Source organism: Pieris napi, chromosome 7 (genome assembly GCF_905475465.1).
Source record: "Pieris napi chromosome 7, ilPieNapi1.2, whole genome shotgun sequence".
NCBI classification, from domain to species: domain Eukaryota; kingdom Metazoa; phylum Arthropoda; class Insecta; order Lepidoptera; family Pieridae; genus Pieris; species Pieris napi.
In genome coordinates, this window is record NC_062240.1 from 9,660,076 (window position 1) to 9,687,327 (window position 27,252).

Here is a 27,252-nt window from a genome sequence, read left to right on the forward strand (position 1 = left end):
GTATAATATTTATTTTATATTGGATTTATTTGACTGAGCAGTGTTGGCCTAGTGGCTTCAGCGTGCGACACTCATCCCTGGCTGTGCACCAATGGACTTTCTTTCTATGTGCGCATTTAACTTGCTCGAACGGTGAATGAAAACATCGTGAGGAAACCGACATGTCTTAGACCCAAAAAGTCGACGGCGTGTGTCAGGCACTGGAGGCTGATCACCTACTTGCCTATTCGATTTTAAAATGATCATGAAACAGATTCAGAAATCTGAGGCCAAGACCTAAAGAGGTTGTAGCGCCATTTATTTATTTTTTATTATAGGATTAATTTCGATATGACAGCGTCCGAATAATCTGTTGACATACATACAGTCACAACATGAACACGTTCTTATTGATCATTGAAGCACATAGATCTTACTTAAATACTACCCAATTCTAACATATTAAATCATGTTGTCACACAGTCGAAGTTTAGACAGTAGTATACAAACTTTGAGTTTTCTCATATAGAAGTAAAATTACCGTTTTTATTTAGAATATAAAAGCCCATGACACATATTGCATTTCCACTTCCAGACAAAAACTGGCGAGGGCAGTTCGTCCGGTGCGTCGAGCGTGTCGGACGCGGGACCGATCAAGGCGACGCTGCCGATGTGGCGCTGCTCCAAGATCATGCAACTGCAGCGAGAGATACATCCCACCGTGCTCTCGTCGCTCGAGGGCATTGTGGATCAGGTACTGAGAGATATTTTCGCACGTTCATCTCTGATCTCGCATCATATTTCTTATAGAAACAAATGACTTCTAGGATTGTTTTTTTAAGATTACGTATTACGTCACGCTATTTTTGGAGATTATTAACAATAACGCGTAATTAAATCCCCGCCCCGTATCGTAACGTTTTACAAAAGGACTCTCTCCCTCCCCCACTCCCCCTCCAAATTCGTTACGTAATACTTGAACGCTCCCATAGCCAATAATTTATGAAAATTGTAATGTGTTTATTAGATTATTAAAAAAAATAGCCGGTTTTTGCAATCAATCTTATTGATGAGTTCATTTATCTAGGCATTAAGCTAAAATGCTTACTATAATTGAAGAAAAACATATAAAAATACTTTTGTACATTTCATCATACTCTTTCGTCATACAGATGGTATGGTTCCGCGAGAACTGGTACGAGGAGGTGCTGCGTCAGCTGCGCGCGGGTCTGGCCAAGTGCTACGTCGTCGCTTTCCATCACCGAGCGGCCGTAGGGGTGGCCACCGTCACGCCCCACACTCTCAACTTCATCAAGAAGGTCGTCTCCACCTTCGGCATCGGAGTCGGCATGAGTAAGTTGCTAACCTCCCCCACAGCTCCCAGCTCTTTGTCTATGAAAATCGACGCCTCGTATTTTTAATATACATATATATTTAAACAGGGCCTAAGTGTAACTTCTGGAAAGATCCAACCAAAAGGTCCAACTTATATTACAATATATAGATAACCCTACTCCATATCTAGTGTCCTGTCTATCCAATACATGGTGTTCCCCTATTCCTGCACAAATACAAAATAATGAGCATATGTTGTAAACACTCTTGTAAATTTCTATTTCATGTATTTCATTCACATTTAAATAAAATGACATTTTATTGTATCAACTTCGCTCAAGCTCAATGACAATTCTTTCAAATTTATTTGGTTAAAAGCTTGCAAATACTAACATTCTTTGTTTTAAGCCCTTTCATTCAATGCTCATATGATTTCATGAGTTTAAACCATATTCATTTAATAGTCACTGAAGTGTTTTTATTCATCGCAAAAGGAACTGAACCAGCTCTCCAATACTGGATCTTGGAACACACGAACAGATCGATAAAGCATTTATTTGGTCTGTAACATTCTTTTTCATGCGGCTTAAGCAGACGTTTTAAGTAGGTATTCGAATCAAATGTTGCATCAGCATCGATTAATTTGGAACTTTTGATTTAATTTCTGTACGTCCCTCGATGTTTGCCCATACATATGAATGTGACCCCGCATCCGATGTCCGATGTTGTACATACGGTTGACCATGGTTCCTCTTTTGGTTCGTAGTTAAGTCACCGATGACCGTTATTTTTCAGTTAGTGCTATGCGATTTGTTTTTCAAGATTATGTTGCGCTCGTACACAGAATGGAAGTAGTGGAATGAGCTTTTTTGAGATGTTAAATGTCGTTTGAGTGCAAAGGCGAGCGTCGATATACACATACTCCATTTTGTATGTCTACAGAAAGTGTTTCAAGTTCTGTAAGTGGTGCATTCTCTTCAGCTGCATCGGAGAGTCTCGCCAGGCGGGCGCAGGCCACGGTGCAGGACCCCGTCTTCCACAAGATGAAGACTCAGTTCACGGCTGACTTTGACTTCTCCCAGCCCAACGCTATGAAGCTACAGAATCTCATACAAAAGCTCAGAAAGTGGGTCAAGATTCTCGAGGCCAAAACCAAGGTTCTGCCCAAGTAAGTTTACTTCGAACGCAACTGTCATGTCCGTTGCTCGTATTAGTCGCTCATTACAAATACTTCCCGAGCCTCATATAAAAATGTATTAATTTATGTTTTAGGTCGTTCTTAATCGAAGAGAAGTGTAGGTTTTTATCCAACTTCAGTCTAAAGACGGCCGAAGTGGAGTTGCCGGGTGAATTCCTTTTACCGAAACACACGCATTATCACGTGAGAATCGCGCGTTTCATGCCACGAGTGGAGATCGTTCAGAAGCACAATACGTACGCACGGAGGTTGTACATACGCGGACACAACGGAAAGATATACCCGTATCTTGTGGTCAACGACTCGGGGTTAGGAGACGCGAGAAGAGAAGAGAGAGTCCTCCAACTGTTGAGGATGTTGAACCACTACCTCGGAAAGCAGAAAGAGACTTCTAGAAGGTTCCTTCACTTCACGGTACCGAGAGTTGTGTCTGTGTCGCCGCAAATGCGTTTGGTCGAGGATAATCCTAGCTCTCTATCTCTTTTGGATATTTATAGGACCGAATGTGCTAACAGGTAACTTTTATCTTTTTTTTTTAGTTTATGTTTTAAATATTTCAACTGAATGTTTTCATATTTTCAGGTATTTTATACCGTGTGGATACAGTATGTGACCAGATTGCCTCGTATCTCCTAATAAACTTAAGTTTCTTATTTCTACTTTCTTGATAGTATTTATTTCAAAAAAGATTCTCGTTATTAGTTTGTTGAAAAAAAAAAACGAAGGCTTGCACTCCGGGAGTGCCGGCAGAAGTGAAAACTTACATATTAACGTTGTGCATTTTTGATATTTCGGAATGTTTAGGTAATAATTTTGCACGAATTGCTTTAATTATCAGTATAAAAGTACTATCATTTATATGGTAGAATACAATATTTATTTATTGCGCTATCGTACACAAACATGACAATTTATATTACATTAAATACGCCGCGCCAGCTGTCTTCTCCATCTGTCTTACGAATTTTCGATCAGGTCACGTGTCCTGACGCGAGTTTAACATTTTTCACCCATTCCAAAATATACAACGCTAAAGAAGTTTTCACCTCAAAAAAAATGTAGATGTAGTAATGGTTACGAGGAGTTTCCTTTATTTTTATGTATATTAAACACTATTTAGTTTTACTAAAAATGTTTTTATTTAGGGGCTTGGAATACGACGCACCAGTAGCGCGTTACTACGAGCGACTGGCTGCTGTTCAGGCGAGAGGATCGCAAGCCTCACACCAAGTACTCAGGGATATACTACGAGAGGTAAAACTCCATTATGTATTGTTTAAATTATTTATGTATTATTGCCTAGACATTGAAAATGTTTAACATTCTGTTTACAAATTTATGATTTTGGAGAAATATTTTATATAAAATAATTGCTAATAAATAAAAAACAAGGCATATTATTATACTGTTTCAGGAAATTCCTCAGACACTAAAATATAATGTATTTTCGACAGGTGCAAGCTACTATGGTTCCACGGGGAATGCTCCGCGAATGGGCAGCAGCTACCTTCCCAGCACCCACGGACTATTGGACCTTCCGCAAGATGATGACGCTGCAGCTGTCTCTGGCTAGCTTCGCGGAATACGTCCTGCATTTGACAAGGCTGAACCCGGATATGCTTTATGTGCACCAGGACTCGGGGCTTCTTAACGTGTCGTACTTTAAGTTCGACGTTGACGACACAACTGGTATGTCAACTATATATGTATAACGCACACACACACCATACATTGCACATTCTCACACACAGCTCGACAGTCAAATTATTAGTAATTAATATTCGTCGTATATATTATGATGTTATCCGTTTTGGCTAAATTTTTTTAAATTCTTATATTTCATATATTTTTCATTTGTCTATTTTATAAAACAGTTAAATAAATAACTGCTTTAGCACGACATGCATTGTTCGATCAGTGTAGTAAGTGAACTATACATTTGTATGTTTCTGTGTAAAATTGTTGTATGCTTTGTGATGGTGTCTATACCCTTAAAACCCCTTATACTCTGATTTTTTATTGCGTAGAATTCTGACATTTCATAAGTGTTGCTACCATAAAAGTTCTCCACCGAAAAAGGGACAAATTTGACTTCTTTTAGGGCAATAAAAAAACATACGTATTTTTTATGTTTTACCTACAAAAAGGTAAATCTAAATATTTACTTACTCAAGTGACCTAATACAAAAATAACAAATATTTCAATATTTCGAACAATATATCGATATATTGACTTTAATTACTTTATTGTACATATTATTAAGCTGGCATCACTGCCTACTTATTCCAGGTTTAGTAAACCTTTTTAAAAAAGTAAAATTTTATCTTTATTTGTACGTTTTTTACTGTTCGTGATGAAAATAAACATAATTACCTCTCCCCACAATTAATGTGGATCACGGCACTTAATAAATTGGGTACATTAACTAACAATAAAATGTTAGACTCAGACGTTCAGACTCGTATTAAAATTGAAAAATGTGCCCGGCCTAAAAGGTTTGCCATTACTGACATGTCAAAAAATGATAGCTGTCAGAATTCTATGGAATTAAAAATCAGAGTATAGATATATTTTTTGAATGGAACGTTGATTCGTTCTCGATCTAGCCTAAAAATTATTATACGAAAACTTGACGAGAACTTCGCAAAGTTCATTCTAAGGATATCTTTAACAAACTTAATTTTGGATATCTAAAACACGAGTTCTTCATTTTTTCTGTAGAAGAGCACTGGAAGGCCATTCTTTTTCATAGAAAAATGTAATCTTAACAAGTCAATAAAAACAACGCGCGTGTCGATCTGTTGATACTTTTAGGCATCAAATTTCTGATGTTTTTATTTTTTTATCGCACCAGATAATAAAGTTGTGATACAGCCTTCTGAATAACCTGTTTAGACGTGCTAATTAGCCGATTATCTGGTGCTTTGTTTTCCTGTACCGTAAGTAATCTAAAGATAAGGTAATTACGTCAACTGACGTATAAAGTTTTTTTTTAAATTCATACGAAGAATTCGAATAACTTTTTATTAGAACCATTCTAAAATGTTATAAGGCTGCCTACGCACTGGCGACCATGGTCGCCGCGACCTGGCCGCGGCGGCCAGTGAATTCTGAACTTTATATGGCCATCGCTATAGCCCCTACGCACTTAGCGGCCAGCGACCAGCGGCCACCGTTGGCCGCGGCGTCTAATTTGATGCCACGCGATGCCGTCCGCATGTCGCGCTTGCCTACGCACCGGCGACCAGGGCCGCGGCGGCCTGGCCGCGTCTATGGTCGCCAGTGCGTAGGCTGCCTTATATAATAAATTAGGGCCAAACTATAATCATATATGTTGGAGCAATGGCGCTTGTATCTGCCATTGTCATTATATGTCACAGAGCTCGTAAATTAACAACGTCAAAGTCTAATCAGTTTATAACCGTTAATACTTGTGGTTAATTCGATTCGTTAAAATTCAGGTCGTGATTTCTCGTTATTGTGCCTAGTTCCCCGTCTACTTTCTCTATCTTACCCTCTTATCCCGTCAATTTATTTCTGTTTCACTCTGTCATATAAAATAAAACAAGAAAATTACTTTTAATGCATGCATAAATGGCAAGTCTAAATTATTCTTTCCGATTGTAAAACCTGTCATTAGTTGCTTGATATATTTTATACTTTTTTATAATGCAAAATACATAGACCAGATTTTGTTATTTTGGAATTAAATATGATTTTATTATAGCGAAGAATAATTTGAAAGTATAATGGGGTTGATGTAGATAGCAAGTTTTTATTTTAACACGTTTTGACCACATTATAGAATCATTTTATTGCGCTTATTTTAGGGATATTTGTGGAATGAAAATCACAAGATTACTGTGATATTTAAAGCCTTAAAAGCATAAAGATTAATTGTCAGCCTTGCATTCCTCAAACAAGTTCTGCATTTTTATATTTCTTTTACAGTCTCCATTAAAAACGTTGTTTTGGAATTTTTTGCAATGGCCCTAATAAAACATGGTTAGAGCAATAAAACTTTATTACTTGTATTAGGTATTCATAATAAGAGGATTGATTATATCTATAAATATAATAATTAGTCGAATTCAAGTTCCAAATCCACATTTTGCCTATGAAGAGCCAAACAGTTTGAATCCTTCAGTTCAAAATAATACACATCGTTTCTATCACTCGTTTCTTATAATTTCCGTAACCATACCAGAAGATAATGAAAAGCAAAATACGAAAATACGTGTTTTGTTTAATTGTTGTCTTTCACACTCAAAGGAAACGCGTCATTTCGTCTTTTGTTTTACATTTTCACGAGACTATTTCTCCTTCTTATTATTTCCAGCTTCAATAGATATCGTGAAAAGTTCATGCTTATATTAATTATGGACATTGCATGTTTGCAACAAATAATAATATCATAATAATTCCAATCGAATAATATGATCGCGCTCTGTGTTCAGTCACATGGAACCAATATGAATACTAATTTATTTCTAAAACTAATCGTAAAACAAACTTTAAGCTGTTAATACCTAAATACACCGGCAATGTGTTATTCCTAGAGTTATAAAGAATGCCGCAGGAGTTTGTGTTGTTGTCAATAGGATAGTTCCAAGGAAGACAACCAAAAATCTAGAACCACAGACGAAGTTTAATTTTTTTGTCTTTGTATTTCAATTTCCCGCCTATTTCAGATTACGTCTATGTATATTAGATTGGTATAGTCACAATATAACCGGATGTATTCGCATTAACATGCATGATAGAGTAATTAAAACCATAGTTAAAAGCTATTAAAATAAATATTATAAACAGTCTTATAACCGATGTCTTTTTGTTTTTAATGACGCTATTTTAAATGTGGAGCTTGTTTGCCAAGTAAAAAAAGGTTTTTATGTATGCAAAGAGAACTCGTTCTCCGAGACCCTAAGATTGTGATGGTGCAAATAATAGTTGGATCGGATCAGGGAGAGTTCAAAGGATTTTCTATTATAATATAAATAGGTGCATAGTTTTAGGTATACTAAAATAATATATTTCTATTTTTTATTATAGTTATACATTTACTATATTAAATATATAATGTGAAATACGTGATTTTATGTACTTTTGACATCCGAATTTAAAATTATTTTATTTTCCATAGCACATTACATCAAAGTATTAATAAACGTATTACGTGAAATTCAACCTTATAATTTCTAAGTTCCATGGAATCCCTAACTAACCTAACGGTTATTTTTTTCTCCGATTAAATAAGATAATTGTAAAAAGAAAACTGTGGTGGTTTAAGATATGAAGGCGGTACAAAGTCAATTTTTTTTGTAGGAGAGTTGGACGGTAACCGTCCAGTACCATTCCGCCTGACGCCAAATATCGCAGAATTGCTGACGAATATCGGAATAACTGGACCCCTTACTGCTTCTGCAATTGCCGTCGCCAGATGCCTTGTTACACCTAACTTTAAGGTAATTATAAAAAACATCCATTGCCACATGGGCTAGACATATTTGTTAGTTATAGTGACAAAATCTTTGACCACGGAAATAAAATATAATAAAATGCAACTGGACTTATTAAAAATAATATCTATATCTATCTATATAAGTGAAAGTTCTTTGGCAAAAAAAATTTTAAGTCTTGTTCATATTTATACAAATCTAAAACTTTAGATTTTCGAGACTTAGAGGGAGGGAAAAGGAAGATATGTTAGGAATTTCATGAATTTAATTTTTATACTTCGATAATAAAAACACGTGACATTTTAATTTACAATTCATCATTTGAGATTTCAATAAATAATTTTGCATAAAATATGTGTACGCACTAATTATGTACTTTGTACGCGCGCACTTTTTTACGAATCAAACAATTTAAAAATATAAAATTCAACTTGGATTTGTAATTAATGCAGTTAATCAGATTTAAGTGTCTTGATTTTATTAATTAAACTTGTTTTAATCGTACTTCCTATAAATATTTGTGACTTGCAGAAAGGTTAAAGTGGCAATAAGTTCTGACATTTAATGTCATACTCAAAGGCCACTTCTAGCTGTCCCTTTCATGAGTATACTGTAAACAGAGATAGCAAATTTTTTTGCAGCTCTTTATTTTTGACTACATAATTTAGTCTGATGATATGCATAAAAGGAAGCTTTTAATAATGCATAATGCAAATCCAATGTTAAGATTTATTAGTCTCACAAAAACAATATCTTGCGATGACGTGGGTATTTAAAATAACCCACACCAAAGATTTAATTAAAAATATGTATATTGTTAGTCTTAACGTCAACCAAAATTAAATCTAGTTTTAAGAGCTGACAAAACATCTTTTGAAGTGAAACTTCTTTAGGCGCATGAGGGTAATTTTTTTACGGATACGTCACGAAGATGTGCAGCGTTTTTGTCGAAGAAAAGGGAGAGAGCGATTGAGACCTATTGAGAGAGAGTGAGAAGGGCGAATTACCTTGTAGAAATTCGATTTTTAAAATTAACATTTCGTTAAGATAATTTATGAAATACATATTAGTATTTTATATTTTATGCAAAATAATTTATTGAAATCTCAAATGACGAATTGTAAATAATTAAAATGCCACGTGTTTTTATTATCCAAGATATAAATTAAATAGATAATAATTTATAATTTGTATTAATTTTCGACACGTAATAATGACAATTAAATTCCTTACATATCTTCCTTTTTCCCTCCCTCTAAGTTTTGGAAATTTTTAGATTTGCATAAATATGAACAAGACTTAAAAAATTTGTTTGCCAAAGAAGTTCACATTTGAACTCACGCACTTTTTCATTTATTAAATTTGATAGTCCTGAAGACGTGATTTGAGACGGCCCTTAATCAAGTAAATTTTAAAATGTATTTAAAAAAATGTTTACAACTTACATGGAACGAAAACACTTAATGTTAACCATTATAGCTTTTAAAATAATTTATATATTCAAGTATTTACTTCGTCCATTGTTTCAGATACAATCGATCCTACGGACGATATTACGTGACGAAATGGTGACCGGATACCGTAAACGTATAGAAGACAAGTCGGGAGTGCCGACACCCGGCACTTCGACCGACAACAAATCTACGGAAATTGACAATGAGACCATTGTTAATATGGTTAACAAGGCTGTTACTATGATTATGAACCGTTTGAACTCTCTCGCCTTGTTCGACGGACCCGAAAGCAAAGTCGCAACCTTAGTCACAGCCGCCAACAGCCATGACAATCTGTGTCGTATGGACCCGGCCTGGCACCCCTGGCTATAAGTTTTCTATTTTAAAAATTTATCTTTGTTAAGCTTAGATAGGTACCAATACAGGTGATATCTTTTGTAAGGTTAAAGCATTTTCAAATGCATCTTTGTATTTTGGGATGATGTCCCTTTGATCTCGTATATTAAATAAATGTTATAAGCGATGTGTTGTTTTATTTGGTTGGTTGTGATGTTTAGAACTGGAGTGGACGTCTATGTAAGTGGTTTTAATTAAAATTGTTTGATAGTAGTAATAACAGCCATATTCGTAAACAAGATAAATTGTAGTATTTTTTTTTAAATAAAAAGGCTTTTTAATATTTTGATGCACACAAGTTTAAAATTAAAACTTGTAGATTAGCTAGAGGTAAGATTCAATCAGGAGTTAAGCTTTTAGGCATGATAAAAATTGATTTGACGGTACATAAATTAATTATACATTTCTTGTGCTGCTGTTTAAAATAATGTAAAAGCAGCGAAGAGAGCCAGAGATGGTGGTTGCTGTGGCTGGTTGCCAAGCAGTGAGCACTGAGCTGGCAGTAAGGCAGTATGGAGCAGTTGAAGCGTCGGGCGTCGGCGGGGAAAGGCGGCGGGCGCCACGTCGGCGAGTCCCCTCCCGCGGCCCTCGCCCTCCGCTCTTCAGCTCTCCCTGGCCCGTGGCTCAGTCCGCCGCGCGGCGTCAGTCTGACCGAGTGTGTTGCGCATCCTCGCAATCCCGAAGTGCCCGACCTCTGGATCGGACCGTTTGCGACATTCGACAACCCCGCCCCGTGCTTTTCCCCGAGTTGCATTTCGATTAGTGCGAAGAGTGCATTCGCTGCCCGCGATCGGCGACTCCTCCCGCCTTTATTTATGTTGTCGTTGTGGTGTGGTGAATATTTGTGCTGTACGGACGAATACCGGATTATCTGTGCGCTCGAGTTTGTGGATATTACAAACGACCTGTGGTTTTTCCGCGAAGGTAAGTGAAATTTTTCCCATATGTTGTTGCCGTATTACTGTTGCGATGCCGCGACGCGACGTGGCGCTCCTAATCGCACAATAAAAACAATGGAATACATTGATTTTTACTTTATACGGTAGATACAATAACATAATATGTCCAGCGGTGAATAGGTTAAAATTGTTTTTACACGTAGACGTTCCGCTTTATTTGTTTTTGTGACGTCATTCGTATTGGCAGGATGTAGTTCTTGGAATCCAAGATCTATCACTGCAATATTAACGAATCTAGTTGGCTGTCTAAAATCTTGTTAGAATTGGTCCTATCCCACTATTCCATATGGTGGACGGATACAAATGGGTAAGAAAACATGGAGGAGAGCGGGCGTCGTGGTCGGCGCGGGGTGGTGCGCGGCCGGTCAAGCGACCGCATTCCTTGTGGAATGCCGGGCTATACGCAATGTCAGTGTGACTGCGAGCCTCTTGCTTCTGCACTCACCGATGCACATTAATTGCAACATTGTGCTTGCTGGAATGTTCGTGTGTGTTTGGGAATTGTATTCGTTGCTAATTGTGGGCGTTGATTGACATGACGGCGCAAGTCTCGTGCTGCCACCCACGTAACATTATTGTTAACCTTTATTTAAATTCTGCAATCTTTTCTATTGGCATTTAAAGATTCCTCGATCGAATCTACGACGCATTTATGAAGGTAGACATAAATTATACACAAAAGTCAACACAAACAGCTGTATTGTTTGTACTGAGTTTGTTATGATCAATTATCAGCCGCAGGATTTGGGTATTTCGTCTTGAATCTCGGATAGTATTGATTTATCACGAGGTGATAATTGATTCGAAGTTGCAAATCCGATTACTATGTTGCCCTTATGTCATGAACATCGAACAAGCCTTTAAAATTTTCCACAACGCATTGTACGATCTCGTTAAGAGTGTATGACAACGAGCAAAACGTTTGATAACGCTATTTCGAAACTCGTCCGTTGCGTCGTCCTAGGTATGTCACACAATTTGGGCATTATTAATTAATGTCGCTGCTATACTGATTAATAATGGCAAAAGGTTAACGACGAGAACTTAACGGGTCTTCCAAATTGTAAATATCTCTGAAAACGGTTCAGTGTTCATGCCATGTTGACTATTTTAATAAAGCATTAGATATAACTTTATAACAACAAATTTTCCTTGTTTATATCATACAGGTGCATAAAGTCGTAGCAAATCTATAATTTTAAATGTTACTATGTAGTTAAGAACAAACAGCTATTGAGAATTGAGAGGAATAAACAAAAAAATTTGAAATATTATTGAGTAGGTATGTAAATGATTTAAATCAATAAATTAATGAGAAATGTCAAGGTGTTTCGGCAATAATACGAACACCTGCGATATTTTTCTATTAAGATTTATTCAAGGATTGTTTACCTCACCTATCTAAATCTTTATATTTGTTTTTTATCGCACGATTTCTGAATCTTATTTGTGCAACAAAATAAATTCTCAACATTAAATTAAAATGAATTAAAATATGCAATTGCAATGCAATTTTTTGTTAAATATGAAAAAAAATATGTGGGTAGTCGCTGCATTTTATCTCGTATTTATTTCGTGTAATAGGTACGTTATTAATACAATTTAAAAATAAAAAACGTGTGTGTACTTATCTACACGCGTTAGAAGTTATACTTCTTTGGCTCAATAAGATAAAAATAATTAAAAAAAATTAATCTACGTTTGTGGAAAAAACGATAATAACAATAGAAAAAACTAAAATGTTTTGACTATAGCTAACTTCAGGGTGTCGGATTTTGTGACGGTGTGCGCGCGCGTAAAAATTTACTCTAATAATTTATCCCTAACGCGCCAAAAGAAGTAAAACTTCAAAAATATCCCGACCACAAATTATTTAACACAGAGATGAAGCGATAAACGGTCAATTCCGAGAATTAACAAAGGCGCGTGTTTTAGCTATCTAAAATGAGATTAAAGGTCACTGAGATTGTGTAAATTTGACCCGACACCCGGACACCACTAAGATAATATTTAAATACCTAACGCTTACAGTAACATTAATTTGTTTCATTCATTTAATAGCGTTATTTTTTTGCATGACAAAGGATAACAATAAACTATTGTTTCTAACTAAAATATTAAATCTAGTAGCAGTATATCAAATTAATATACTCTTCTGTTTCGTGAGTAAACCTTCAAGTTAATTGCATTCCGCGGTGAGACCCCTCTCACCGGCTTTAGTACAATGTGCAGTAAATTGCATCGCGAGGACGAAAATCCTTAGTAATTTACTATTAACTGCCTTCGTCAATGTCCACGGTGTTCTTAATAAATAAATAAACTGTGTAAAGGATGTGACTCCTGATTTAGAGTTAATGATTTTAGTTAAGATTTGTAACATAGAACGAAGGTATAGGAACGGATAACGGTTCCATCGTGTTTGTAGAGGCTGTGCGCGTGTGCGTGTCAGACTCACACTCATAAACAGTAATCACACAGGCACAAATACAAGCATAAAACGCTCACTGTAGCAGGGCCGTTGAACCGATTACCCGAGGAATTTCTCCACAACGTGCAACGTTGCGCACCGTCTCTATCGTGGACGTAGAAGAAAATGTTAAGAAAGAGAGATCCAACAGCGAAAAAGTGTCATAAATACGTTTCAAGCATTTACGCACACAGGGCTTCTAACTTTGATAAAGTCCTTAACTAAGCCGTCTCAGCTCAGAAGGATGTGATCTTTAATCAATGTTTAGATATATACCGCGTCATATAGGCAATATTAACAGCATCACCTAAATTACAATATAATAATAAATACAAAACGTATTGGTTTCTCTCCATAAGAGATAATTTAGTTGATGATCGCAATGCTGTTATTAAATAATTAGAATGGTCAGAAGTCTCGGTAAAAGTAAAGTGCTATCAATAAGTTGCATAAGTGAGCGTTCTCTTTCAAAGTTTCGACATTTACCTGCGCGTGAATTGCACATTGGCTGTTGCACAAACATCCGCTTCAAACCTCGGCTTAGATGACAATCAACATTTTGTTATGAGAATTTTAATTATGACATTTTTAATTGAATACTTTAAACTATGGGCTTCAGTGGCGGCGTTATTTCGTGAACATTCTGATCTTTATACTTGATACATATAGGTACTGTTCCTAAAGATAGTGCCTTTTCTAAATATACTTGAACTTGCAACTTAATAATAAAATATATAAAACTGCCCCCCAAGACAAGATCACTTGAGATTTATTTAGAAAAACGGGCCTTCAGTCTCAAATCGGGCGGGCAAGTGAACGCAGCGACCTTGGGTCCGTGCCGCCTCGCGGACGTTCGTTGAACCAAGCTCTGCGCCCGCGCACCTCGCACAACCCGTTCTGCTATGATTATGAGTAATTTCCCTAAATTATATTTACACAAAAACAACGTATATACGACGTAATTTTAATATTACGCTTGAACTCTTTCATTACCTTGATTTTAATAATGAAAGTATTATGTAGATTTGGGATAACGTAACTTTTGTTTACATAATAAATTTGAGTATTATTAATAAATTTCGAGATTAATATTTGTTATAAATTATTTATTATATCTTTAGGCCAAAAATAATTGACTCGAAAAGTTAATCTTTTTATTTGTATGTGGCATGTCAAATAATACAAAGACAATATAGAATAAAAAGGTCGATAGCATCGTGCCAACAGTTATCAGCTACCAACTATATTTAATTCAATCTTTAAAATTTAAACTTTAACTAGACTTAAGAATTGCTGTAGACGACTTCAGTACCTAGACAGGAACAATGACCGCCTTATTACAAAGCATGAATATCACGCCGCTAAGTTTTTTGGCAAACACTCCCAGCAGTACGGTATGGCTTATAATACTAAATTTGCTGATAAAATAAAATTACTCATAAAATAGTAATCATCCGGGATAATAACGTTATCTTCAATTATTACACCTACAGTTTTGCAGTGGTATTAATTTCCCTGACGTTTTTCTGTTGTTTGCCACAGGATACGTTGGATTTTCCTCATTGAAACGGTGAGTCGTATCGCCAGTGAACACGTTTAAGACATTATTTATTGCGTCTTCATGTACGAAACAGGTTGCATGCTATTTAAAGCTGTAATATTGTGGAATTGAAACCCCCTCTAATCATTTACATTCCTAGATGCGGAGAAACTGGCCTTCGTTTCAATCATCGCACACGCAGTCCAATAAATCTTACACAATTACGAGATACGACCGTTTAAACTACCCAAATGTGTTGTCATGCGCAATGAAATCAGAACGAGAAAATCGCATATCGTACAAACGATTTTTTATGATGACAATAGTAAATATAAATTAGTATTATATCGGCGGATACGCATGTTTTGATTCAATTGTAACCAGCGCTAATGACTTGTACTGCGCAGGTGACGACAGATGTTTGCGATCTCTCCAACAAGTAGGCACTTTCTCCGAGTGCACTTCATTTGTGAGCTCAAGTCACGGTGCATTAGAAGCCAATTTGAAAACGTCATTTACGAATGTAACTATGTTATTTGAATTGTACCAGAAGATAACCGAGTGACGAAATATTATATCTTTGTTTAAATAACGAGATTGTCAACTGAACTTTAACTATATCGGTCAACTAGGAGCGTGAAAATTCAATTATAGTAGAGATCGAACGGGGAAATTCGGCGCTGAAAACTGAATTAATTTCCAGCTACCTGGACTGCGAGTAGTTACGAAAAACCAAAAAAACCTTTATAGTACACAGTACTTAATTGATTTGGGATTATATTTCCATTATTCCTTTTTTCACAATTGCGCAGTTACGAATCAATTTATTAAGATAACTTCATTTTACCTATACTTACCTACATACCTACTACTAAAATAAAGAAAAAAGATAGTGTAGCATAATATCTATGGAAGAAAACTACAAACCAGAAAAGCATTTCTATGTACATAATATAGACGGATCATTCATAATTTTATATACAAATGTATTTGAAATTCAATTCAATCAATTAGTCCATCGAAAAAAATGGTAAAAGTACTAACTAATGAAATAAAAACTTAAACTAATTTGTATATTACTTTAAGAGGTTGAAATAAAACAAAATTCATTCTTATTATTAAATTGTTTATTCTTAGTTCCGAACTCATCTATTTTTATTCGCCGTGACAACAGATTATGGCTAATTAGATTTCTCGTCTTCACTTGACCATGGCATAAGATTAATGCATTTCATAAATCATCATCTAATCTAAAATAATATGCTTTTAAATTTTCGAATAGATAAAAATAATTAATTCGTGTTTTACGCATAAAATATGTAAATATTTTAGACTGATAATTAGATTATCGTGTAGATTATCTACGGTGTTTAATGATAACTTCAAATATAAATATTACCGATGTTTATTCAAAAAATTCTCAATTTTGGTAACCCATTATAAATAAATCAGACGTATGTACATGTTACTGTAAAAGCTCGAACTGCAGTAAATCCTAAGATATTCCAGTAAAACCTAAGATCTATCAATTCCTAATGGTAAATGTCCCAAAAGGTTTGCTATTTGAACTTTTACCACCATTCCGTTGGTAAATCTTAGGATTTACATTAATGGCACGGATATATAACGTTCATACGAGTATAACACGTGTCAAAATCAAACTATGCCAACTGATCTGTATAAGTTTTTTTTTATTAAAAACAATAATCGATGAAGCAGGATACTATTTCTGAATGTCTGAATAATAGTAAGAAATTTTAATAATAATTTAAGATATATTTGCAATGATTTTATTGTAAAATACACACGTTTTCACTGAATAATGTAGAGAGATGTAACAAGTGGTGCATCGTGGATGCTGGGGTATGGGTGCGATCGATACGGCGGGCGGGCGGCGCCCTGCAGCCAGATCTGCTCAGCGACACAAATAGCCGACCCCCCTGCCCCCGTAATAAGGTTATTACAACCCCCTGTTTACCTGGGCTGAGTGCAGGTAGCGCATTTATAGAATTATTTTATCCTATAACTAATGTTTGAACAATTTTTAAAGTGATCTGTGTCCTAATTAACACGAACAATTAAAAAAAAACACTTTTTTACCGGATTGAAGTTATGTATTGTTATATACTTATAATTATTTTATTATTATTTTAATAAAAGACAATACTATAATACGAACCAATTAAAATGCGTGGCGTTTTTTTAATCACTGCATTAAAATATGAATGTTTCTTTGCAAAAGTTTCTAGGTATATACCTTATACTTGATATATAGAATGACGACAATGTGTATGTATTTGGCATCGTTGCTCTTAATCTACACGGCCATAACAATTCTGAGAATGGTCTGTGACAATAGTAAACTGAGACATTTATTAATGTGAGTGTATTCGTAGCTATTTGAGGTACTTTACATCATTACTCAAGAATGTCTACTTTCACCTACTTTTGCTATGTGGAAAATCGCTAAATTATTACCCACCGCAAAGTAATAATTATTAATCACCGCATATACGATTACAAATGTAACTGTTAAGTAGCTTCGTACTAAATATATGAGTGCAGATTTAGGAACATAATTATTTTCAAATGTCAGTACTTAAGAATCTACACGTCGATGCCACCCCCTTATAGATAATTCAGAGATGGATAAGTCAATTGAACTTCAATTATCGCTGACAGTTCTGTGTAGTCTATAGTCTGTAGTCATCCGTGTAATCTTAAGATCGAATCGATCTTTTATATCGATATACCGTATGTCTACATAATGTGCACGAAAGTAATTTTGTTGTATGGTAATATAGGCTTTGTTGTAAAAACTACTCATTGTTTCATCCACATAAGTGATCTCTCGACAAATTCATATCCTAGCTGAATACTTATAAGATTCTAATAGGATTGTAAACGGTTGACTACTTCTATAGTTCATAAGCCCGCGTCGCAATACCTAAGGTCGTTTTTCCGCAGATTAGACATAATTATGCAAATATCCTTCGATTAGAAAATGAGGTTGGAAGATAGCTTGGATCTTATAATATTTGATTTTATATTACCCCCATCACAGGAAGAACTTCACTTAACTAAATAATATTAGAATGTGTTGAATAACACTTTTATTTATCAAATAAAATTCTATTTTCTATAACAATTACTGTAGCTTATGTCACAGAATAAAGAAAGAACCAAGCATAGACAATACAAATTGAATTTGGAGTGAGTTTAGGAGGCGCGAAATTCGGACTAATATTTAACAATGAATTACATTAAAATATACATTTTATTTGCAAAACAATAAATAATACACAAGCTAATAATAACTCATGATTAACTCGTATGACTGTGACACTTTGTTTAATTGTATTTATCAATGGGGGTGGTATCTTTTGCACTTTGACATTTCATTGCGAACGTGAATCACTGAACAAAAACATGTGTTGTGAATGACATTTACCTACCACGTGACATGCAATTTATTATCTACACAATAAACATCGCGTCTAATTGCCTCATTATTTCAAATAAAACGCTATAAAAACCTGTTGATAAGACAATTATTGTTATGAAGGTATGTTCATGCATATTAATAATAATTTTACATTCCCATATGTAAACAGTATTTATAAAAAAATATCTGTTACGTTACAAATTTAACTCACTCGAGATGTGATTTTATATTTTAATTGAAATAGATAAGATATTTATGATAAAAAACGTATTTTGGAACACTACAATCTATGTTTGTATGAAATATCTATAGTGAAAAAGTATAACTAAAGTGAAATACCTACCTACATAATATTTTCCCACTTAAAGGCAATCATTAGAGTTTTCTTTCCTTACTTCCCATAAAATCTTATTAGAAACGCATTTATATTGGTATTTTTATGAAATCAACCGTTTGATAAATGATATTAAAAATAACAAGGATTTAAACTCGAAGTCTAACGATCCTATCATTTTATCGTTTCGACTTTTTGAAGCTTAGTCATTATTTGAACATAGACTACGTTGACTATGAGTTAATGACTGTGCCATGTGTCCTAATATGAAAACCAACGATGCAAACCAAATTAATATTTGCTGCTCTTTGAAATTCTGTAATAACTTAATTTATATAACAATTTTTGTTGACTTATTCCTGAACTGACAACTAATGAACTAAACTAAACTTAATTACTTTACTTTCCTGAACTTAATTTATTTAAGTTTGTATAGTTACTATTAAGCTCCTTTTATTTACTTTATTTATTTAGCATCAAATGATAAGACGGCTTCTATGCCACGGCAAGGAAAAACAAATTTTATAAATTGTTAATTTGTTAAATTGATTGTCAATAAAGGAAGAAATGGCTACCAAAATACATATTTGTGACGTTTTTAAATAAATAATATTTTTATGTATTATAATTCTTTGTATACCGTATTCACTGGTAGGTATTAATTTGGCACACAATTATAGGTATGTAATTGTTAAATACGTTATTTTCGATATCTTTAAGTATTGTGAGCAATTAATACAGCAATTAAATAAAAGCATTAAAATTTCTAGAAAAATATTTGGAATATTAAGATTTTATACGGCATTTATGATCATGAAATCGAACATCATTGCGTGTTCACTTGATTGAATCAAACGAAAGTGGGACAATGCACCCAAACTGTAACATGCTAATGCTGGTCTCATGCGTCGTCAATTGTATTAAATCAAAACATTATTACCGTATATTCTTCTTTTAATGCTTCTCCATTACTGGATTTTGGCCGTCTCGTGAAGAGTGTCATGTCCTATACGAGATACAGCAACTCTTCCGCAGTTGCAATACCCGTCCACTAACGTTACGAAGCTATGATTTCTTTCTTCTATCAAATCGCCGGATCGGATTTTACCCATTATATTTAATTATCGGCAAATAATGGTCATAGCGCAACACGTGGTCCAGGTATGCAACTTTCCGTTGTTTAATGTTCTGCATAAGTTTTTTCGACATTCCAACTCTATAGGAATCCTTCTGGATCCAGCTTATACGAAGCATACGACGTTAGCACCACATCACTTGTGAGCGCCGGCGGGTATCTTCTACCGTATATAATTTCTGATTTATTAACACCAAAATTCTATTTCAAGAATAAAGAACAGAGACATTTAACGATTCACATACACTTCGTCGTCTACCCTCAAATCACTTTAAGTAACAACAATATTGCGAGTGATATTTACGTTTATTCAAATGAGATTAATTTATATTCACGGTGACATCAAAGGGCTCGGCTTAGTAAAACATTTACATCTGGTGTTCGCACAGTGTCGCCGACAGCTGCACATTTGGAACGCATCCTGAAGCATCACTCAGATAAAGAGACAGCTCTCGCCAGATTGAGCATACGAGATTTTTGCGTATGCCACATACATTATTAATGTATTATGAACTGCGCGCAACTTCACAATTGGATTAGATACTTTTATACTTATATTTTTTATAGTTCGTATCAAATTCGTCTATAATTGTTTTGCTTATGAATAGCTTCCGCCCGCTTCAATAACAATAATTCATAACAAATTTACATAAAACCATAACGAAATTATCTAAACCTTCCTCAAGAAAGTATCTCCAGGTAACATCCGATTTTAAAAACCCAATCGGGTGACTTCAACAGAAAAAATTAACAATACGTCTATTTTTTAAAATAACGAAGTTCTTGAATTTGACATGCCTTTATGTAATTATGGTTTTGTATGCAGTAAACATTGATTGCATAGACAGACGCGTTATAAATGTGTCATACATAAGATGAGATAAACAGCTGAGACTCAGCTGATTTCGTTCCCGTCGATCAAGCGTGGCCTAAGTGTGGGTTCGTTGCTTAAACTATCAAATGTACTTACTAGTATTATCTAGAAAATATGTATTCTACGTATATCTCAAGATGGAGAATATTGAATCAGTGGCCACCAGCAGCGCAGCCGTGCGTACACAATTGAAACGCCGAGATGTGATTGGCGAATGTGTCTGGAATGTATGATTTGATTTGCTATTGACTTTTCAAAATGATTTCAGTTCACTACTGGGACTTTAGTACCGCAATCGACTTGTTTCAAAACTGTTCTGGAATTCATGTTATTTGTTGCACCATTTATTTTTGTTCATAGTAAACTAGACTAATACTAACATATCACTAAAGTTTGATATCGAAGGCCGTTAGTACCAAGTGTCGCAAGCACTTGGGCCGCTCACCTCGCCGGTGTCTGCGGGTCACGCGCAACTCCGATTCCTTTCTAAAGTGCTTTCTATATACATTTGCACGGTCTGCATCGCTTCAAAGCACTGTCTCACCTTCATGCTTTTCCAGGTGAATTGTATTGGGTTTCAGTGTAACCAAATGTGAATTTGTAAGATGTGTCAACACTTCTGGTTGCATGATTCAAGTTACAACCGAATCAATTTATTGAGCGCTTGCCGCTTGCATTTTACATTAACATTCCGATTGCGGTTCGTCATTTGCGATTGAGCTTATATACGGTACATTCTTTGTGTGACATTTGCTGAAGATACTTTATTTTGAAGGTCCATGATGTAACTTTAACACTGTTGAGTACCTATACATAGAACGGAAAGTAAATTCCGTTGCACAACGTCTTGAATGTCTCTACCTCGTAATTTTGTACGAATCGAAAGGAATCGACTGTGATAGACAACGCTAATTAGAGTTCATTGCTGTTTAAATCCCAAGGCATATTGTCGGCACCGTTTATTAGAAAGTTGTGATGTAACCATAGACTGTAGAGTGTAGATAACATCCACGTCTTATTTCTTTCTAATTTTAAACTACCGCCTTTTATTTGTGGCCTATTATTATATATTATCTGACATTCATATAGCACTTGCAGTAGTTTTTAGCACGATATCATTTGATATTGAAGCGATATAGAACGAGTTTATTAATAGTACATGTAAAGTACTATAAGTAATATTTAGATTATTAGTATTAGTTGTAAGTATTAGTTAGACTAGCTACCGCCGCGAACGTCGTTTCGCCTTAATATGATTTTTTTACTTAGCCTACCTTTTTAGTAGCTATTATATTACTTATTAACCCCATATAAACTATTCTAAATAAAGCTAAAAGATTATAAGTTTTTTATCATCGAACGGTGACATAAAAGCATTAACTTCGCGCCATTATAATAAGAAGAAAAAACCCATAACAAATCAGGTAGTGTTGGGGTGAACAGAACACCTCAACAGAATGGAATGCTGTTTGTTTTTCCGGTTTTGCGAAACCGTGTTTTTGGGTGGTGCTTCCTAATAATTATTTTGATTAGGGGGCGTCCATAAATTACGTGAGGTGTTTTTTTAAATTTTCTGTACCTCCCTCCCCCCCTGGTGAGATGTCGTGAGATTTTATTCAACCCCCTCCCCCATCCCCAAATCTCACGTGAGATTTTTCAAAATGTGGGTTTCTTACGTAAACGCGTAAGAAGCTATCTTTTTGAGCTCGGAGAACTCAAAATAACACAGAATTCGTACTATTGAGCTCGAAGAGCTCAAAAACAAAAAAAGTGAAATGTTGAGCATTTAGGTATGGAGTTAGCGGGAAGTTGCAGAGATGGCCTTTAGGGTCAACCGTTTTCATAATTTTTTTTTTCCAATCAGAAAAAAAAATTGCGTGATATTTGCTGAGACCCCCCCTCTCTCCAACGTAAGATTAAATGAGATTTTACTCGACCCCCTCCCCCCCTTAAACACCTCACGTAATTTATGGACGCCCCCTTATTACCAACACCATATTAGTATATTCACAGTTAATTCTTAGTCTATGTTAATTGTGTCTTTAGAGTTACGAAAGTGATCTTAAAAACTAAGAGGTTTCAGCTGAAAATTGTTGTCAATTGACCGCTAAATTTGACTTCTAATTGAATTCACAATTATTCACCCACCGTGAGATCTAATAGTATCGGCAAAGTAGGTAGTTTTGGTTCACCCTGTCACCCAATAAGATATTGGATATTTTTCTGAATAGTTTTTATGTGTGGCCTCTAAATTAGCCTTTCGTACCGGACACACGTCGTAAAGTGAGTGTGATAAATATAATTATACAGATTGAATTCGTTACACTGTCGCGCTTGGAAGACACGGCCCAAGGGTTGTGAATCATCCGCCAATGATAGCTATATTAATGCCTAATTAAATATTTATTATATTGTGACAAAGCCTTTTAAAATGCGCGACCATCGAGTGAACCGTTGGCATCCGTGACTCATTCATTGTAAGGTCCTACATTGTTTTCTTTAAAACAACGAAAAACACGTGATAATAAAAACGTGATCGCTGGGGAAATATCAAATATTTCCTTTAGGATTTTGAACCATACTTTTATACATTGTCATTGCGCGTTTGATACACGACACTTTGATAACACCATTGTTATGACGGAGAACAATGAGAGAAAATGGCACATCATTATTTAGACTTTATGTTGTGTATGTGAAAAAACTGCAGTAAAAACAATACACTTTTATTTATAATGGTTATTTATCTTTAATCTGATTGTTAGCTGATCGAGATTGAATCTGAAGCTGCGCAGCGTTTTAAATGAGACTAAATTGGCTTTTTGGATAATTTTACGTCATGTGCTAAAACTAAAATTTTAGTTATAGGCAGCCGACTTCTAACAATACGACACTAACCTGAGTATCATATATAGTTTATTTTTTCATTTCTATATGTATTTATTTTGTGTCAATTAATTGCCGGCGTCGTAACGCTATAAAATAACACATCGAGTTAATAGTTGGTTAAGAATTACATTATACTTTATGGGTGTCCATGATCTCCTGTTAATAAATTGGCTAACCGTTTTTGGTAGACGTCATTAATTACGTTTTTATCGTCGTAAATCACACCTCAACGTTAAAGCATTTCCGAGGCTTTATTGACATTCAGACTAGAGTACGCCGTGCTGAATAGAATCTTAATTTTCACTGTAAACCACGCGTTTAGTGTACCAATTTAGATTTTAAACTAATAGTTCACACTGTATATGTAGCCTGTATAATAGAAATGAAATATATGAATCAAGTAAAACATAAATATACATTGAACTTAAACTGCAAGAACAATGACTTTATTATTAATTTTAAACATTTTTAAATATAGCTATATGTATATGTATGTTTTTGTCGTTTTTGTAACGAATTAATGGATTCAACTAAACAAATATTATCTCGGCAATTTAATGTTTTGTAATTAAAAAAAACAGTAAGCACAAGTAAGCACTAAACGAAAATAACGAACGATGTAATGGGAGATTAGTCAAATTTTATAAAGAGGGTTTGAATATTATACAGGATTTAAATGAATTAATTAAACAAGATTATTGATAAAGGAGCTATATAAATTAAAGATTCAGCAAAACTTTCAATATAAAAGCGTATAATAATTAAACTAAGCAAATAAAAATTAAACATGCCCTGCCTCGTGTCATCGACATGGCTAAAATATTTCGCAACTTTGGATTGTTTAGCTACTTATGTGGAGGTCATTGCCACCACGTCGCGTCACTCCGTGTACCCTCATTTTCGGGTTTATCAGCATTTTCACTACTGATTGCACTATTCAATGTATATTTGGCGTTTGGGCAATGCGTGATGTAATTAGGGAGCGTTCAAGTATTACGTAACGTAATTTTTGAAGATTATTGACCCCTCCCCCCATGTTACTCGCCGTAACGTTATTCAGTACCCAAGTACAGTACTGTACCCAAGTATAGTAAAACGTTTCGTGACCACCTAGTGACTCTTTAGTTACTATTATGTGGTGTAAGTTGAAAAAAATATTAACAATAACGCGAAATTTAATCCCCGCCCCGCATCGTAACGTTTGACAAAAGGACCCCCCCTCCCAAAATACGTTACGTAATACTTGAACGCTCCCTTATTACAATTATCGCGACTGCATGTCACACCAAAAATGTATTATTTATTTTTATAGAACTGGGGCAAACGGGCAGAACGCCCATCTAATGTTAAGTGATACCGCCATGGACACTTAATGCTAGAGGGCTCGCGAGTGCGTTGCCGGCATTTTAAGAATTGGTGCGCTTTTATTTCGAGGGAGCGTATTCGTAACTATATCAATTATTAGAGTTGTAAGCATTTTGTTCTGTTCCTCGCGTTTATTAAAGTCAACATCGTAAAAGCGCGCGTTGTCTTGACAATTTTGTTGCGAGTTATGATTTCTGTCGCTTTCAAATGTAAATAATTGTGATGTACATGAGTAGGGATTAATAGCATAGGCTGTCGCATATTTAGAAGATTTACAGAGTAACAATTATATCATACATTCGTGTACTTTCAAGCAAGCAACTAACGGATGCTCTCAAAAAGGAGTATTTTTCCCGTTTCGCAACAAGTTTCATTCATTCGCCTCTCGTATTGGTACTAAAGCCGTAGTTCCACAGATAAGGAAAAACCGTTTCAGATTTATATTGTTAGTATTATTGGTCATAATATTATTGTATGTAGATTTATCAATTCCAGTCACAAGCATAGCCTTGGCTATATTTGCTCGATTAAAAGGGGAAAACCCCTTGGATTTATGTGTATAAAACATGTTTGTGATTTTAAGTTGATTTGAAGTTATTTACCAGTAGGTTAAAGCGATAACGTGAATGTTAAATTTTATAGCAAATATTTGTATGTAAAGAGTTAACCGTGAAAATCGCTTTCGCGTTTCAAGCTAAATTTATATGTTATTACATAATAGCCGTGTGATAGCCATATTATGGAAACCGATAACTAATATTATTATTATTAATACTTTGATTTTGCCGCGGGAGGCGCTGGACAGAAACCGGTGGAAACATATTGTCTACTCCAGGTGTTTCCTTGCTGACCACGACGTGAGCTACAGACTGAAGAGACAGAGAAACGTTGGATTACCGTGAATTGGAAGCATTTTATTGTATTTTTCTATTCACAAAACTATAAAGCACCGTCACAAAAAACCGACACCCGCACAACGTCTCAAAAACCGACACCCTCAAGTTATCATAGTCAACATTTAAAAAAAATTGCAATTTCTTTAATTATGTAGAATTTTTTTTGTGATATTTAATTAAACTTTAATTAACTAGATTAAATGCGTTATAATAACACTTTAAATGTATTAAATACCTTTTTTTCTATTGCTAGTGTCATTTTTTCAACAAACGTAGAATAAGGCGAAAGATAAAAATTTTAAAAAGATAACGTAAGAAGTGTAACTTCTAACGCGTGTACATAAGTACACACAGAAGTTTTTTTCTTCTCCCTTTTTTGGTCTCAAAAATCTGGTGAGAATTTGTATCTGAAATATGCTATATACATGTTTTTAATATCATTACAATTCTGAATAGATTTGACACAATGGCGCAGATTAACGTATGATTATTGCGTGGGAGTTGAAAATACACCTGCTTTAGCCCAAGATCGTAGTCACAGTGATGCGTATTATTACGGCTATTACATCAACGCTTGAGAAAAACAGATTTTAGAAAGTTGAAATAGGTATTACTTATTGCACTGTGAGAAAGTCGTTATGCACTTCCATAAAAGAATTTGCATAATAGATGCAGTACCATTGTAAAATATTAAATACAGTCGTTTTAATCATTCCAAATTTTTGGTTTTAAGAAAGTTTTAGACTGAAGAAGTTTTCTTTGAATTATAAATTTTTTGTACGATTAATATTCTGCAATTCTTCAATTCAGATTTACGACATAAAAAAATTCAGTTTAAAATTAAAATACATATACATTTAAGTATGTTTGTCGATTCCCACAAACGAAAAACTGAATTTTACAATAACCCAAAAATTCTTTCGTATTTTTTGTATTCCACTTGACTGAAGGAATTTATATGATACCAATAATTATTAACCTATGTTTGTGTCGTCGTCCAGTCGCTGAAAAATGTCACGTATCATGTGTCTATCTTTTGTTTACATCATAATACATTTCACCTATTTTGTTTTCATTCATAACAATAGCGTGAATACGGTCCATTAAGGGCTAATTGACAGACACCCATACAATAAGGTGGACACGCAATTGTCTGTATAACAATGTAATATATTCTTAGCAAAACTGTAACATTTTTCATAAGTTTTTAACCCCAATTAAACCTCGCTCATAGCAGTGTTGGCCTAGTGGCTTCAGTGTGCGACTCTCATCTCTGAGGTCGTAGGTACGATCCCCGCATTTATGTCTAAGTGCGCATTTAACATTCGCTCGAACAGTGATGGAAAACATCGTGAGAAAACCGGCTTGCCTTAGAACCCTAAAGCCGATGACGTGTGTCAGGCAGAGGAGGCTGATCACCTACTTTCCTATTAGAGTGATAACTGATCATGAAACATACTGAGGCTCGGAGTTTAAAAGGTTGTAGCGCCACTGATTTATTTTGTTTTTAAACATCGCTCATAAGA

General features: G+C 34.9%; 2 protein-coding genes across 4 annotated transcripts in view; both read left to right on the plus strand.

Annotated features, from left to right (window-relative positions):
• Window positions 1-9,949, plus strand: part of LOC125050856 (transcription-associated protein 1) — a 41,762-nt gene extending 31,813 nt beyond the window's left edge. For 2 of the 3 annotated variants that reach the window (XM_047650913.1, XM_047650914.1), the window contains exons 41-48: window positions 575-733; window positions 1,152-1,332; window positions 2,257-2,482; window positions 2,587-3,027; window positions 3,658-3,766; window positions 3,967-4,201; window positions 7,839-7,978; window positions 9,502-9,949. In XM_047650913.1, the coding sequence (XP_047506869.1) occupies window positions 575-733; window positions 1,152-1,332; window positions 2,257-2,482; window positions 2,587-3,027; window positions 3,658-3,766; window positions 3,967-4,201; window positions 7,839-7,978; window positions 9,502-9,798 (1,788 nt within the window). In that variant the 3' untranslated portion in view covers window positions 9,799-9,949. The remainder of the gene's footprint in view (window positions 1-574; window positions 734-1,151; window positions 1,333-2,256; window positions 2,483-2,586; window positions 3,028-3,657; window positions 3,767-3,966; window positions 4,202-7,838; window positions 7,979-9,501) is intronic. The other variant, XM_047650915.1, reaches the window with a different exon arrangement.
• Window positions 9,950-10,431: 482 nt separating this feature from the next.
• Window positions 10,432-27,252, plus strand: part of LOC125051394 (fibronectin type-III domain-containing protein 3a) — a 36,353-nt gene continuing 19,532 nt past the window's right edge. Inside the window, exon 1 of the mRNA XM_047651669.1 lies at window positions 10,432-10,746. The gene's annotated coding sequence lies outside the window, so the exon portion shown is untranslated. The remainder of the gene's footprint in view (window positions 10,747-27,252) is intronic.